This window comes from Nesoenas mayeri, assembly GCF_963082525.1.
Source record: "Nesoenas mayeri genome assembly, chromosome: 2".
Lineage (NCBI taxonomy): Eukaryota > Metazoa > Chordata > Aves > Columbiformes > Columbidae > Nesoenas > Nesoenas mayeri.
In genome coordinates this window covers 30,995,412-31,010,945 of record NC_137543.1, presented here as the reverse complement: position 1 = coordinate 31,010,945, position 15,534 = coordinate 30,995,412, and the positions used below count along the sequence as shown (strand labels likewise).

The 15,534-nt window shown below is 41.2% G+C and overlaps 1 protein-coding gene across 2 annotated transcripts; it reads right to left on the bottom strand.

Moving 5' to 3' along the window:
- Positions 1 to 6,153: 6,153 nt before the first annotated feature.
- Positions 6,154 to 15,288, bottom strand: ZFAND1 (zinc finger AN1-type containing 1). 2 transcript variants are annotated; one of them, XM_080339589.1, is made up of 8 exons: positions 15,226 to 15,288; positions 14,095 to 14,137; positions 12,159 to 12,198; positions 11,670 to 11,797; positions 11,493 to 11,584; positions 10,590 to 10,714; positions 6,773 to 6,928; positions 6,154 to 6,570 (listed from the first exon to the last, which is right to left on the bottom strand). In XM_080339589.1, the coding sequence occupies exons 1-8, from the start codon at positions 15,278 to 15,280 to the stop codon at positions 6,400 to 6,402; spliced, it is 810 nt and encodes a 269-aa protein (XP_080195715.1). In that variant the 5' UTR covers positions 15,281 to 15,288; the 3' UTR covers positions 6,154 to 6,399. The 2 variants fall into 2 exon arrangements, with proteins under 2 accessions (XP_080195715.1, XP_080195716.1); XM_080339590.1 differs by lacking the exons at positions 14,095 to 14,137; positions 15,226 to 15,288 and adding an exon at positions 13,739 to 14,058.
- Positions 15,289 to 15,534: the final 246 nt, after the last annotated feature.

The window sequence follows — 15,534 nt, the reverse complement described above, 5'->3', positions numbered from 1 at the left end:
ATATTGATCAACGAATTGGATGAGGGAATAGAGTGCACTGTCAGCAAGTTTGCTGATGACACCAAGCTGGGAGGAGTGGCTGACACGCCAGAAGGCTGTGCTGCCATCCAGAGACCTGGACAGGCTGGAGAGTTGGGCGGGGAAAAATTTAATGAAATATAACAAGGGCAAGTGTAGAGTCTTGCATCTGGGCAGGAACAACACCAGGTTCCAGTATAAGTTGGGGAAAGACCTGTTAGAGAGCAGTGTAGGGGAAAAGGACCTGGGGGTCCTGGTGGACAGCAGGATGACCATGAGCCAGCACTGTGCCCTTGTGGCCAGGAAGGCCAATGGCATCCTGGGGTGTATTAGAAGGGGGGTGGTTAGTAGATCAAGAGAGGTTCTCCTTCCCCTCTACTGTGCCCTGGTGAGACCACATCTGGAATATTGTGTCCAGTTCTGGGCCCCTCAGTTCAAGAAGGACAGGGAACTGCTGGAGAGAGTCCAGCACAGGGCAACAAAGATGATTAAGGGAGTGGAGCATCTCCCTTATGAGGAAAGGCTGAGGGAGCTGGGTCTCTTTAATTTGGAGAAAAGGTGACTGAGGGGTGACCTTATTAATGTTTACAAATATATAAAGGGTGAGTGTCACCCTTGTGGTGAGTGGAGCCAGGCTCTTCTTGGTGACAACCAATGATAAGACAAGGGGCAATGGGTATAAACTAGAACACAGGAGGTTCCATTTAAATTTGAGAAGAAACTTCTTCTCAGTGAGGGTGACAGAGCACTGGAACAGGCTGCCCAGGGGGGTTGTGGAGTCTCCTTCTCTGGAGACATTCAAAACCAGCCTGGATGCCTTCCTATGTAACCTCATCTGGGTGTTCCTGCTCTGGCAGGGGGATTGGGCTAGATGATCTTTCGAGGTCCCTTCCAATCCCTAACATTCTGTGATTCTGTAATAACTGTACGTGTTGGGATGAAGATACCTAAATGCTCTCCCACGAAGCACACAATCAGTGGTTAGCTGGGCTTTCAGCTGCTGAAGGCACCGCTTGACACAGCGTTATTCAACGTGTGGAAAAAAAAAGAACCAAAGCCCATGAAAAAATCAAGTGCATGTGTGTGCAACAGGCCACTAGAAGTAAAATGGTGTTTAATCAATTCAGGCGCCGTGCTTAAAAAGAGTAAAAGCAGCAAATTTCTTACAGACGCAGTTCTTCTCCATTACGTCTTGACTTTTTCCTCAAAATTTTTCAATACCCCTGAAACAGCCTCTTTCGCTCCCTCACTAGCCCCTCCTGCCGACAGTTCTGCTAATGAGAATAATATCAAATCGGCAACCAGATAAAACTGATATTCTTAAAATATGCAGTAAGCAGATTTTCCAGAAAACACCCTAGCTTTCAAACAGATTTTTGAAAACAATTTCCAGTTCAAATGATGCATTTTCAAGGTTGCTATAATTTAAGTTATCTAGAAGGAAAGAATAAAACTTTCCCTTACAAGACTGACTGATACCAGTTTCATTGTTTTTCTTCAGTCTTTTGACCCTATTTTATTTCAAGTAAAGCTGAAACACTGAGGTGTTGTGTTCACAAATTGCAACTGATGTAATTTACTGTCAGATGCCAAATAGTGATCTACTGTAGACAGGACAAGGAATGTGGTTTGCTTTATATCTTAAAATGATCATAAAATGTCTGCACCACCACCATTAGCAGCCTTATCCCATTTCCCCATTGCTAGTCCAACCCAAAACTAGGCACTTCTTCAAGGCCAAACAGGGGTAGTTTTGTCCTTCTTTCCACATCATCCGAGATATGGTTTCCATTCCTAGTGGGGCTGTTGCGTGGGACGAGTCACTGTGTCTTTTCATGTTTCCTTCTTCCCATTTTGTAAACAGGAGTAGTCACATAAGCCTTTTTTTTAAAGTATTCACAGTCCTTAAAGAACGACAGAGATGATAGGGTATGGTTTTATTAATTATTGTGGAAGTCATTCTGTATGAGGTTAAACTAAAAGCACAGAGCCAATTGAAAGAGGCATTTTGGCTTTGATTCAGTTTGGTTTTTTTTTTTTTGCCAAATATGCCTCAGAACAAACTATATTGGACTGCACCAGTATTAAGCAAAATGGCTTATTTGACATCATTAACAGTACACTTAACATTATAGCAAGTGTTTTACATGCTTTGTAAGGGGATTTCAAATTCTGCATTAATCCTAAAATCAGCAAAAGTAAAACAAACAGAAATGCCTGGAATTCCTCATAAGTGTAATAATATCCTTATCACAAACCATAATTTCCATTCCAGTTGAAAGGAAATTTTGTATTTCATGTAAGAGGCTACTATAAGGAGAACTGATCTGCAGGGAGGTTTATTATATGTGACACCTGACAAGCAAGAGGAAGGGAGGTGATCTGTTGGTAAAACTCTTCAAACCAGACTGATCATGCTCCAGGGCACATACTTTTCTGTCTTCCTAAAACAGACACACAAAAGGAAACGGATGAAAATAAAAGTATGGAAGATTACTGCCTGCTTTCTTAGTGTGACATACTATTTCTTGTTTGCTACAGCTTTGCCCAGCCGATCTAAGTCACATATCCAAGCAAAACTGAGCTCTTGATGTTAATATAATGCTTTCTGAAGTCTGTTATGTATATCACAATAATATGCCAGGCAATTTTGTAACAGTATTTGAACTGTAACAAGGACAGGAATTGCTACCAAGAGCATTCTCGGTGGTAAAATGTTTGCAAAGCCTTGACCTTGTGTGTTCTCTAAAATTACTATACAGATATAACAACCAAAAAGCTTGATATTCACCTATTTTAATAGTTTGGCTGAAAGTACTGTTTATTATAAAATCACTAGGTATTTCTTTTGACAAATTCATCTTCTCAGGTAACTTTGCAAGCATTTTCTTTGCATCTACTAGAGCTGAGTTTAACATTTTATTTCTTAACTTTGAATTGGAACAGTTCAGCAACTTCTAAATGCACACCTGTAAAATTAACAATGGTTTCAAATGTCAGATGTCTCCTCCAAAGTATGGTTGTTTAGTTGGTTTTTTATTTTGTGTTTTGTTGGTTTCCTGCCCCTCCCCCTACTCCCCACCCCCCCCAATCCAGTTGTTGAACTTTCCCTGTGAAAATGTGCTAAGATAATAAGCTTTAGAAAAATAAAAAATTGTATATGCTACATAAAGATATGCTGGAGTCTAAACAACTAAAATGTGAGCAATTCCTGCCTAGGCAAGATACTGAAGCTCTGGGAAAGTTTCTGCTTTTGTTCCTGGAATCATTGATTGGGACAAGTTTTCACCTCTCTTCAATTATGTCAGACTAGCTTAATTTGGTTTTGCTTCGCAGTTTCTGAAGACTGAGTGGAATGAGCTTCTACATACAAACCCAGACACATTCCTGGAATAAGATGAAAGTGAATGTGAAAGATTTTTGGAGTTTTATCAGCTGTGAGTTGCCATATTTGTACTGTCATTGACAGACTGTTAGCCCTTAGCATTAACTGGCGATTGATGAAAGCAGCCTTCCCAGGAAAATCTTTGAGATCTACTTCTTGCATCCCACATCTATCTTTGCCCTATCCACAAAAAATGTTGTTTTAAATGTTTTGCTGCAAAATAGGGCAGAAGAATCAGGGGCACAGGAAACGAGTAAGGATTTTTTTCTGAAAAAAAATGACCCTTTTCTGTAGCAGCGTTTTCCACTTGCTTCAGTAGCAACAGAGGGAGTGAGTTCAGTTTGGGGCTCTTCCTCAACTCACTTATCTGACAGTGATAGTTGGCCCCTGATGGTGTATTCCTTACCACAGCAGCCTGAGATGAAAAGAAAGGTGAAGAGAGAATTGCAGAGGAAAGAGAGAAAAGAAATAGTAAGAGAAAAGGGAACTGGAAAAGGGAGCTGTTCCTCTTAGGCTGGAAAGGGAGATGACAAACAGCTGAAGAGATAGGCAGGGAAAAGTGGAGAAATGCCCCTGTACTTCCCACTGTCAGGAACCAAAGATTTCCAAAATATTCAGCCACTGAAGACCCTTTATGGAAACCAGAAGCACCCTCCTTTTTGTGATGTCCACAGTGCATCCAGCAAAATAATTTATCAATACCCAAATCATGTTAAAAGTACAGTATGGAGTACTGTAAAACAAAATAAAAACAAGTGTGACATGCTTAGTGAGATGTTTCTGAGGTTTATGCAAGTCTAGTGAACATATAGTGAACCTACACGTATCTCTAAGTTGTCATACAGGTGTACTGCTTGGTAGTACAAAAGACTATGACACTTTACAGCCTCTGGAACAAGACCACATTACCCTTCTGCCATTCAAGAGTACCTTTTGAAAAAGATGATAGGCAGACTCCTTTTTTTTTTTTTTTTCTTTAATTGCAGCTGTATCTAAAATGGGTATGTCAGGCATGGTTATCTGTTTGTTTTCCAACTGCTACAAATGAACCAGAATGTAGCATTACAGCCAGTGGACAATGGTTCCCTTTAGGCAAGAAGGTATTAAGAAGAAAACCTGCAGCGTTTTTCTCAGTGGACACTGTGGCTGAATCAGCCACATCACCAAATCCAGATCTGAGAATGCCCAGGTGACTGTGGTGTAGTGTCCACCTCCACTTGCAGGTCTGAGTACTCCTCACTGCCTTAGGTCAGCTCTCTGAACCAAAACTCAATTTCTCACAGGACAAGCAATATTCCTTAGCCCTACGTGCCTTGCTCTCCCCATAGTTTGTCCCTTCTTCTGTGTATGCCCTTCAATGGCAGGACAATGTCCCTGAAATGCATCATATTGACATAGACAGTCACCCTGTAGCCCAGTTATACCTCCAGGCATTGCTCAGTATGTTCAGTCATGTTGCATGTACAAACTGGAACATCCTTGCAAACATGAGAACAGCACATGAAGTTAGTTGCCTGAAAAAGAGCTCATTTCAATCTTGTCAAAAGAGGAGTGAACACTGATCTAGCAGTATGTCGGGGGGAAACAGAGATTTCTCCCCCTCTGTCTGACTGCTGCACCATAATCACAAGCCACAAGGTCACTTCAGTAGCAATGCATCACACCTTACATGTTGCAGCTGATGGCAAATTAAAACCTTGCTAGCCAGTTTAGTATCTGATGAGTAGGTTTGCCTCAGTAGTTCATTCACACTACACAGGACCATGCAGTGGTAAAAAACACAATACAGCTTTGCACATGGAGCTTGTGCTTGTGCTTTCTGTTTGCACCCATTCATATATTGTCCTTTCTGTCATTACAGAATTGCCTTCCCAGCTCCTCCCACTTGAAGAACATTGGCTAAATAATTGTAGATAGATGAAAGCATTCTACTCCTCTGGCTTAAACAGAGACAGGCTCAAGGCTACTGCAGAATGAGTTTAGATTGTAACAGGCCCATTCAAGAAAGTTTATACATCAGAACATATGGTTAGGAGAGCACTGGCCCTAATACTTGTGTGCAACATTACACATTTTTATGTTTCAGCAATTCAAAATACCTGTAATGTGATAAAAATAATTTGTGGTTCTTCCTTGTTGTGTTCACTTTGAATTTACAATCCAGTTTTGAAATCTGCCAAAAGATATAAAAAATATGGAGCACATCAACTACTGATATTCTGAACAATCTTCCTAATAAGTACCAAAAAATTTCAAGACACTGACAATTGAGAAAGCCATTAATTCTACAGGTCATACTTATGCAACCACAGGTGTAACTTCTTTATGAACCATGACTGTAAACAACCATTTCAGAACATCTGAAGTCCATCTTGCTGAAGTCCATGAGTTCTGAAGAGGAAGCAATAGATACCCAAGGTTGGAAATGCCAGGATGAAACAGAAAACCATTTAATGTTATACTTCTAGCTGAACTGTATTTTTTCCTCTCTTATATTTCTTCCTCTTTTACACAAGAATTAGAAAAGGATATTTTAAGTTCTTGTTTTAGCTCCCACCTAATCACACAATGACACAAGACAACTGTTCTTGGAGATGTAGAAAAGATTCTGTAATAGCATAAAGTGTTTCTTCAGAGAACTGAAACACTGCAAATTTACATTTTAATTCTTTATTTTAATACATACTTTTCCTATCATTTACAAAATATATATATATTAAATTTAAGAAAACATTGACATTATACAGCTGAACAAAGCAATAATTTATTCCAGAAAGTGAGTATCTATAATATTAGTTATTATAGGAACTAATTTTCCTTTCAGAACATAATTCTGTCAGTCATGCAACTGAGAAATTGATGTGAACTGTGTTTTTACAGCTGAGGACAGATTGTGGCATACCAATGATCTTAAAAGAAAACTGGATTTGGTTTGAATACCACACTTCTAAAAATACCTTTGATTTTTTTTTTTTTTGTTTGTGGTAATTTACTGATTAACTAAAGTATGACTCCGTATCTTCTATAAATAGAACATCATTATCAAGATACTCCAAAATTATATTTCCACCATTGTACAATGGATATTCTTTATCAGATAGCCATGTTTCCAATGTGTGCTCAAATGGCAAGGCTTGTCCAGAGGCAGTATGGCATAGTCTCAATTTCTGTAAAACAAACAGCGCAAAATTTAATATCAAGATTTGCCTGAGATGCAAGAAGCAGGGTGAGGGAGGAACAAAAGGGTAAATATAACCCAATAAAATGAACAAACCAAATAACCAATAAATAACCAACAAATAAATAAGCAAACAAACCAAAACAAAACCCCAACAACCTGGAAGATGTTTGTTATTATTACTGATTTACCTGGGCTGTTGATTTGTTGTTGTTATTTTTAAGGCTTGCTAAGGAAGCTGCAGAATCTACTACTTTGCCAATACTCCACTTACTGCAAAAGAACATGGGCTTGCTTTTCTCTTTGTTGCCTTTTGGTAAAAATACTTGAAAGTAAATTCTTTCTGTCTAGGAAAACATGAAAAAGAAACAAATTATTCGAAGAACAAATGCATAATTCCAGTCATACACATCTAATAGTTTTTTCAGTAAAATCTTAAACTTCAACCCCCAAATTACTGACTGAACCTTGTTTCCTATTCCAGCAGGACCAAGGTCCCATTTTACTGCATAATACAAGTGACAGAGATCAAGTCCAATCCCCTCCAGCTGCAAGCACATACACAACAGCTTCAAGTTGCACCAGGAGAGGTTCATATTGGTTATTAGGAAAAATTTAATCACTGAAAGGGTTGTGAAGCACTGGAAGAGGCTGCCCAGGGAAGTGGTAGAGTCACCATCCCTGGAGCTGTTTAAGAGACATGTAGATGTGGTGCTCAGGAACATGGTTTAGCGGTAGACTTCGCAGTACTAGGTTTACAGTCGGACTTGGTCTTTTATAACTTAAATAATTCTCTGATTTTATGATTCTACATAATGGACAGTAAGTTCAGAAAGGTGGAAAGAACATCTTTTGCCAGAGTCTTACAGCTAGACTGTCATATATAGACAGACATGAAGAGGTGTCTGCCCTGGGTTTACTAGACAATAATGCCTGCCCTGGGGAGAAAAAGCTGGGTTTAAATAAGCAGTGCTGGCTTTTGGCATCAGTGTAATGTCTCTAACTGGAATGCAAAGGTAGTATATATTACAAAGGGACAAGAGAAGCAGGACCCAAATCTTGCTAAAATGTAAATGACCACAACTTGTACAACAGCTAACACAAGAGCCATCCTTTTAGGGACACACACTAACATCACTGAACAGCCATCAGTGCTCTGGCACCTTCCTACAGTTGTTCCTCCAGTTCCACGGAGGATGAGACAGTCTCCTACAGTTCACTGGAACTTATTCCACAAAACAGCTCATTTAACCGTTGCATCCCTAAACTATGGGATATGCCTCCTGGAATTTCTGTGCCATACCCCAAAAAATACTGGTCAGTCAGGAACACAATAACTGACACTATTTTGGAAGCATGGCCCTCCTGTTTTAACCTGGTCATTGTCCAGAAGGGTAACACATAAGTCTGACACCAAAAGAAGTAATCATTTGCAGAAAGCTAATCTCAACAAAGAGGTCAGAGAAAAGGTATTTCTAAGATAGCCTGACTTTACTGATCTGTAGAATAAGAAATGTCAGGAAGGACCTTTGGTGTCACGTGGTCCAAAACCATTCTCAAAGCAGGTGGAATTTTAAAGCTGGACCTAACTATAAAGGTAGATCAGATTGCTTCAAATCAAGTTCAGTCAAGTTTTGAATATCCCAAAGATGTAGATTCCACAAATTTCCAGAGCACATTGTTCAAAAGTCTGACCACGCTCACTGTGATTTTTGTTCCTATTATCCAATTGGAATTTCACATGTTGCAGCTTGTGCTTATTGGCACCTGTCAATTTTCCATGCACCTCCAAGACAAATGTGTCGATCTTCTCCCTATAGCAATGAGAGAACTAATATGTCTAAGATGCATCCAAGAAACTTCATACTCAAAAAGTCTGTCTCCAGACTGGACCGAGGTGGGCAGAAGACTGCTAAAAGGAGTCTAGGAAGCAATTTAAATAGAGAGAAGTGCTGAAGGGTAACAGGATTAATTTATCAGTGTTAGACATATCACTGTTCTAGATGATTAAACAATTAACACCCAAATGAGAAAATGAATAGTACGAGAAATTGGCATACAGTAATTTGTGCTACACTTTTTAGAGCTTACTGGCTTTGGAATTAGGAAGCAACTCTTAAAATTTTCCTAAATCTATGTTGAGGGTGGATTTTTTAAATTATGTTACACAATATTTGAAATTAATCACTTTCCCTCCAGCACACTTTTAATAAAGTGCTACTATCTGTGCAGAATGCTACAGGTATGTCTTTGTGTTAGGATTTCTGCCTAAGCAAAGTTATCCAATTTGTGACCATGACAAAGTACAAACAAAGAAGCTCATAAGAGGACTCAGTGATAGAATAGCTGTAGTTGTTTTAAAAACAATAATTAAACGTACTCTACTAACACCTAACAATAAGACAATCACACAGAATGTTTTCAGTATTATCACGGTATTATTTCAGTATATAAAAGTCAATGTAACAGGCCTAAATTTGGTGTGTTCCAACATAATGTGGTGAAAAGTTATTTAATACAGGCCTTTTAAGAGGATGAATAAGTACAGATCTTAAGTGAAACCCTAGATGAAAGAATCAATTTGTCTCTAAACCCAGCATAATCCTGATATTTGGAAAAGGCCTGAATACCAGGTTTGGCTGGCCACAGTAGTGAAAAACCGTAAGGAGTCTGTGAAATACTTCAAAAATCAAATAAATTAAAGGCTAAAAGAAACAGGAAGCAACTGTCATAACCTTTTTCCAACTCAAAGGCAGGAACAACTGACCTCAGGCACTTCATACCTCATCCAGAAATGTCTGCTACATCTGAGTAGCAGAAATAAGAATGACTCTTTGCAGAACACAAAGCTCAGTTTTATATGAGATGGGTTCAATCTGACTGGTACATAGTTGTGCAAATGGTGTCCTGGCTGTGTCAGGAACCTCTCGGTATCCAGCATGAAAAGCATCACATTCAGATGGGTTTGCCATATGTGACTGGTACCCTGCTCCTGACCTCTGGTAATAAGGTCAGCATAACTAACACTATTTTATAAAGCAAACGGATGTTCTCTGCAACCATGATGGCCACGTATCTGTTCCCTCTCCCCTCTTCCTGATGGCCCTAAAGACCCTGCACACCAGGCAGATTACTCCTCCCGCTCCCTATCAGCCTCAAGGTTCCTGGGCACCAGGCCAACTACTCTCCTCCCTACTGTCCTTGAAAGCCCCAAGCACCAGCCAACCTGGTGGTGATGACCCTGTCACAGAATAGGGAGCGCAGCAGCACACAAAGCACTGCCCATAAAATGAAGCACTTACAACCTCTAAGTTGGGAGTTGGACCAGAACTGCTGCTGGACTGCAAAACCCGTGATCTCCCAGTGGCCAGGGACACCTCCACCACCATCTGCTGCCTCCCAGGACTGAGAAACTTGTATTCTTTTACATGTTTTAAGTCTAGATGATGAGTGGGATATTGATACTGCAAGCCAAGTATTAAAATTTGACCTGATCTGCAAAGGGTCCAGGTGACTGGGAACCATAAGCTAAGCTGTGCTATAAAATTCTGTCCTATGTTACTTATAAAATTGTGCTACAACAGTTCCGATTATAAAAAATTTGTAGTACCCTGATCATAAAAGTCTATGCTATGCTGATCATCAAAGTCTGTTAAGATAATAAACCCTTAATTGTAAGTACAACTTAATGCTGTTGTCTTTCTGCCAAGGATCCCCAAAAGAACCTGTTTGTCCCTGCAGTGTTGGGTGACAGCCGTATGGCAGGCAAATATATTTCTGCTATAAATGAATTTACCCCAACTGCTCCAAACTCTACACAGACACCATTTAACAGCCACAATACTAGTGAGATTATTTTTGCGTGCCAAGCTGAAACATATGTATAAATGATCATGGGTTTGAAGAATTAAATCCAAACCCCAAGTGAAGGATCTAGATGAAGAACAAGAAATTTACAAAACTTGCCATTTTCCTTTGGGAATTCAATTATTGAAAAACATGACTGACCTGAGGCAAGGACTGGTCCCCACATGCATGCATTTTCAGTTTCATTAATGCCACTTTTGCTGCTCTCTCACTGTTTTTTGCTCCTTTAAGTTTTTTGCTTTTTGCTTCTTCACTTTTTTTAGAATCTGAGAAGAACATTAATCCTGTTAGTGTGATGATTCAGACTGTCTCCTGAACACATATTGGAATTAACCTGTCGGGCCTCATATCTCCATCCCTTTCATGTCCCTTCCATATCCTCCTGAGGCCATGACAAATTGTGACAGTTTTAGAACTCCTTTACATTGAGAAGCAGATCAACACTATCATGAGGTGAACACAGGTTGTAAAAGTCAAATAGATACAAGTTCTTAAGTTTCTACACCTGTGACCATCACAGCATTAATACAGCAACAGTTTCAAGTCATCCTTTCTACACATAATCCCACTGCTCAGTTAAGCAGAGCTGTTCATTCTCTCTCCTGTCCTACAGCTTGTTTAAAAGCTGCAAAACATTACACCGTAGGTTCACTTTTTTTGCCATCTTGGTTGTATAGGTGTAATCCCAGCAGACTGGCAAGCACACCCAAAGCATTATTTGCACATGAATTAATATGCAAATAATAATGGCTCAGTACAATTAATTACGTTATAGTACTTATAGAATGAGAACAAGACAAGAGTTCTGAAAGAAACCTGAGTCTCATTTAATCTTTAAAAATGCTCCTTATAGACATATGCTGCTGTTGTCTTGTCTCAGTCCAGGTGAATGGTATTACATGCTGACATGTGAGTTTATGGCTATTTAAACAAGGAACTCCCATCCTTTCTTCTTATTTGGTCAAACCTGAACCCTTAGAGTTGGTCACAAGCTCAAATAGCCTTCTGAAGAAAACTGTAGAGTATGTATCTCACCATACTTGCCTATAATATGTTTAACTAGCTGCTGGGTGGCAACCATTCGAGGTTGTGGCGTCTCCAGTTTCTCACATTCATGGTCTGACTGATGCCGGTGTCTGTAAACAACAGTGTAAAACCTGTATTACCTTTTCCATACACTAATGAATGACTATTGATGCTTTAACACCCTGTTTCACTCACCGTAGGCAAAAATGTTTCTCACAGTAGGGACATATAACTGGCAAAAGCTCTTTTCCATTGCAGTCCTTGTATGAGCATGGGTAAGATCTGTGCTGATCTGTTTTCACGGAACTGTTTCTTATATTCACCTAGATATTAGTACAAAATATTATGTGTAAATGAACAGATATTACAGATCCAAGTTACCACCCCCGCTTTCCAAAAGAACTGTGCTAGCTCTCCATTCTACAGACAAAACTAGTCCAGCAATTCTCTTCTAATTGTGTCCTGGTTAAGTTTAGCTCAGAGTTAGAAAAAGAACCATCATCCTACTCAAACTCAATTTACTTCCGACAGGCAGAAAAAAAAGAGTAGATTCATTTATTTCAGCTTGTCACATTCTCAGTTAAATAATTCATATTTATATACTATACGTACTTATCTAATAAAAAATAAACAGTTAAGTTGCACAAAATTCAATTTTAAGGTAGTCATATATTACTAGATTACCTCAGAACACCCATGAGCATCCCGGCTCCTGTGCTGAAGGCTTTGCGGCAAAAGAAGAAAATATCACACTGTTATCAGTTATCACATTTCAGGAAAAGAAAGCTGCATGTCAAAACATTTAAGTGATATGAAAATTTTTATCATGGAACACTTCAGTTAAATAATTAACCTTCTCCAAAACTTGTTCTAACTTATTTGCATTTCACAGATTGAATGGATTGATCATATTCTTCCTGATTGTGTACACTTACCTCTTGGAACTTGTGCCCCAAGATAACAAACTATTTAAAGAGAATAAGAATATTAGCATGTTTAAGAGTTCAGCTCAAAGCAACTGGAGGTTGTCTGTTTTAATGGATTTTGGAATCACAACAGCATAAAAGCCTTCAAAGCTTCTAAGATGTTAAAGTGAAATCTGCCCTCAGTTTATCAGGGGTTACCTCAGCTGCCCTCTGCTAATCTGAAGTGTAAATCAAAGTACAAGCCTGATCTGAACATCAGAAGAAACTTTTTTTTTTTTTCCTACAATAAAAAATATTCCCCCTCACTCTGAAAAAAAACCCAACAAAACAGTACAGAACAGGGTCCAAACTAGATGGCTTCCAAAATAATCTACCTGTATTCTAGAAATATTCCCACTGATATCAAAGCTCTGCAACAGCTGCTCCAGAAAAATGTGGCAAGTGTGAGGATTTATTTTTTAACTAACCTGAACTGAGTCACAGAATGTTTCACACAACATTCAGGTCTACACAACTGTCACACTGAGATCTCTTCAGAAAACCAACTTAATTTCCTTTTATGACAAGGTAATCCATCTAGTTGCACTAAGAAAGCCAGTAGATGTGGTGTTTTATTTTAGCTTTTGATACTGTCTCTCACAGCATCCTTCTGGATAGAAAGTCCAGCATCCAGCTAGACCAGTCCATGATATGTTGGGTGAGCAACTGGTTGATGGGCTGAGCTCAAAGAGTTATGGCAAACAGGGTTACATCAGGCTGGTGACCAGTCACCAGTGGGGTTCCCTAGGGCTTGATTTTAGAACCAGTGTTCTTTAATGTTTTTATAAAGTATCTGTAAGCACAAATCAAACATGCACTAAGAAGGCGGAATTGCAGACTCCCTTGAGGGTAGAGAGGCCTTACAGAGAGATCTGGATAGACTACAGAGCCAGGCAATCACTCACTGTATGAAATTCAGCAAGAGCAAGTGCCAGATTCTCCACCTGGGAGAGGGTAATCCTGGTTATATAGGCACACCAGGGGACAAGAGGCTGGAGAGCAGCCCTGAAAAAAGAGGTCTGGGGGTCTGGGTTGATGGCAAATTGAATATGAATCAACAGTGTGTCCTGGCAGCCAGAAGGGGCTAACCATGCCCTGGGATGCATGAAGCACAGCACTGCTGGCTGTTTGAGGGGGGCAACTGTCCCACTCTACGCTTCACTGGTGCAGCCCCACCTCGAGTACTGTGTGCAGTTTTTGGTGCTTCAATATAAGGACATGAAACTATTAGAGAGTGTGTCCAGAGAAGGGCAACCAAGACAGTGAAAAAAAAGCCTTGAAGGCAAAGGCTGAGCTCACTTGGTTTGTTCAGCTTGGAGAGTGCTGAGGGGTGGTGATCTCATGGCAGCCTACAGCTTCCTCCAGGCAGGCAGCGGTGAAGGAGCTGGTGATCTCAGCAACACGACACAAGGAAATGGAATGAAGCTACGTCAGGGGAAGTTCAAATTGAACATTAGAGAAAGGTTCTTCACTGAGAGGGTGGTTGGTCACCGGAACAGGCTCCCCAGTGAAGTGGTCACAGCATGAAGCCTGTCAGAGTTCAAGGAGCATCTGGATGACACTTTTAGTCACATGGTTTAGCTTCAGGAGGAGCAGGGAGATGGACTCAATGATCCTTAAGGTCCCTTTCAACTCTAGATACTCTATGAACTTACCAAAAGACACCTGAACAGCCATCACATACAAAGGGGAGAAAATCTGAAACAAAGAGATTTGTTTTCAGTTAGACAACATTGTTGTTGTTTTGCTAGTAGTTTCTAGCTTAACTTTCACACAATTAACTTTTGCTTACCTATGTCATAGGGCCAGTATCTTTACAAGGACACTTAGCAACTGCATCTACACAGTACCTAGAAGGGGTTTTTGTAACACAGTTACACTGTTAACACCTCTAGTGTTACTGAAGAACTTGAGTAGGTAAATTATATTTAGATACATTGCAAAAGCCAGAATTATGCTTTAGTTTTGGGGTTTTTTTTCAGTATCAGACTTCAAAACTAGAACATTTGGTTAGCCGTCAAACTCACCATTTATCCTAAATACTAAATTTATTGTGAGACGACTCAGAACACTAATGACTACTGGAGCACTGGATATTTTACATTTTTGTTATATGGATTGCCAACTGGAGATGCTATCCCTTCCAGAAAACCAGCATCTCCTCCATTTGACAGTCCTGATGACCCTCCTCCTTCATAGCGCACATACAGTCCTTGTGTATTTAAACTGCACATACTTTGTAAGTCTCTGCACATCCCCCCATGTACCACATCAATTCTTGCAAATAAAACCACTTCACTGTCTGCTGAACTCGGCCACATCACCAGTGGCAGCGAATGCCCACCTCCCGGCCATTGCTCCAGTTCTCCATCCTTCAGATTTGGTCTCAATGCACCACCACGCAACCGGGCGGCACAGCTCAGCTCACGAAGATCTCAGTCACTGCAGCTACCAGACCCAGTGCGCCCATCAGGAAGCTTTCAGTGCCGGCAGCTTCGCTGCCTCTTCCTAACAGGTTACATTGTCACAAACATCTTTTCCTGAGAAAGCGGAGGGCAGGCAAGGGTGAGGAATGGAAAAACAGTGGGATGAAAGACCCGGTGACACAACCGACACGACAGGCCCTGGCGATACACCGTGCGAGGCCGCCCTGATGGGCACCGGCCCCTTACAGCCCCCTCACCGCCGTCCCCGGCCCGGCCGTCCAGCCTCCCACAGTGGCGGCCCGCGGGAGGCCAAGCCCTGTCTCCGCGACCCTGCCAGGACCGCGACACGCCCTCCCTTACCGAGCTGCCGGCACTCCGGCACCCCACAGTGCTGCCCCAGCTCCAGCTCCGCCATCTTCCCCGCCCCGCGAGCGCCGCGCACGCGCCGTCGGGCCACGGGGGATGCCGCACGAGGCTATGTAGATGTGTGGGCGATCCCCGCTCGGGGCGTGGCTGGCGGCGCTGTGGGCGGGGCCCGGCGGAGGGGCGGGGCTCAGCGGGGCCGGGCGGCCGTGTCGGTCCCACTGCCGGTTCCCGGCTGGGCTGGAGCTGCCGGGACCCTGGTGGGCTCAGGGAAACCTGCGCTGGCGAGCCCGGGTCGGTTTCAGC

Excerpts from the sequence above, each read along its gene's own strand:
- ZFAND1 (XM_080339589.1), bottom strand. The coding sequence starts at position 15,280 with ATGGCGGAGCTGGAGCTGGGGCAGCACTGTGGGGTGCCGGAGTGCCGG. Across the intron at positions 12,199-14,094 it reads GGCTGTTCAGGTGTCTTTTG|CCTTCAGCACAGGAGCCGGG; the intron begins GTAAGTTCATAG and ends TTTGCCGCAAAG. Across the intron at positions 6,929-10,589 it reads GGGACCAGTCCTTGCCTCAG|ACAGAAAGAATTTACTTTCA; the intron begins GTCAGTCATGTT and ends ATGTTTTCCTAG.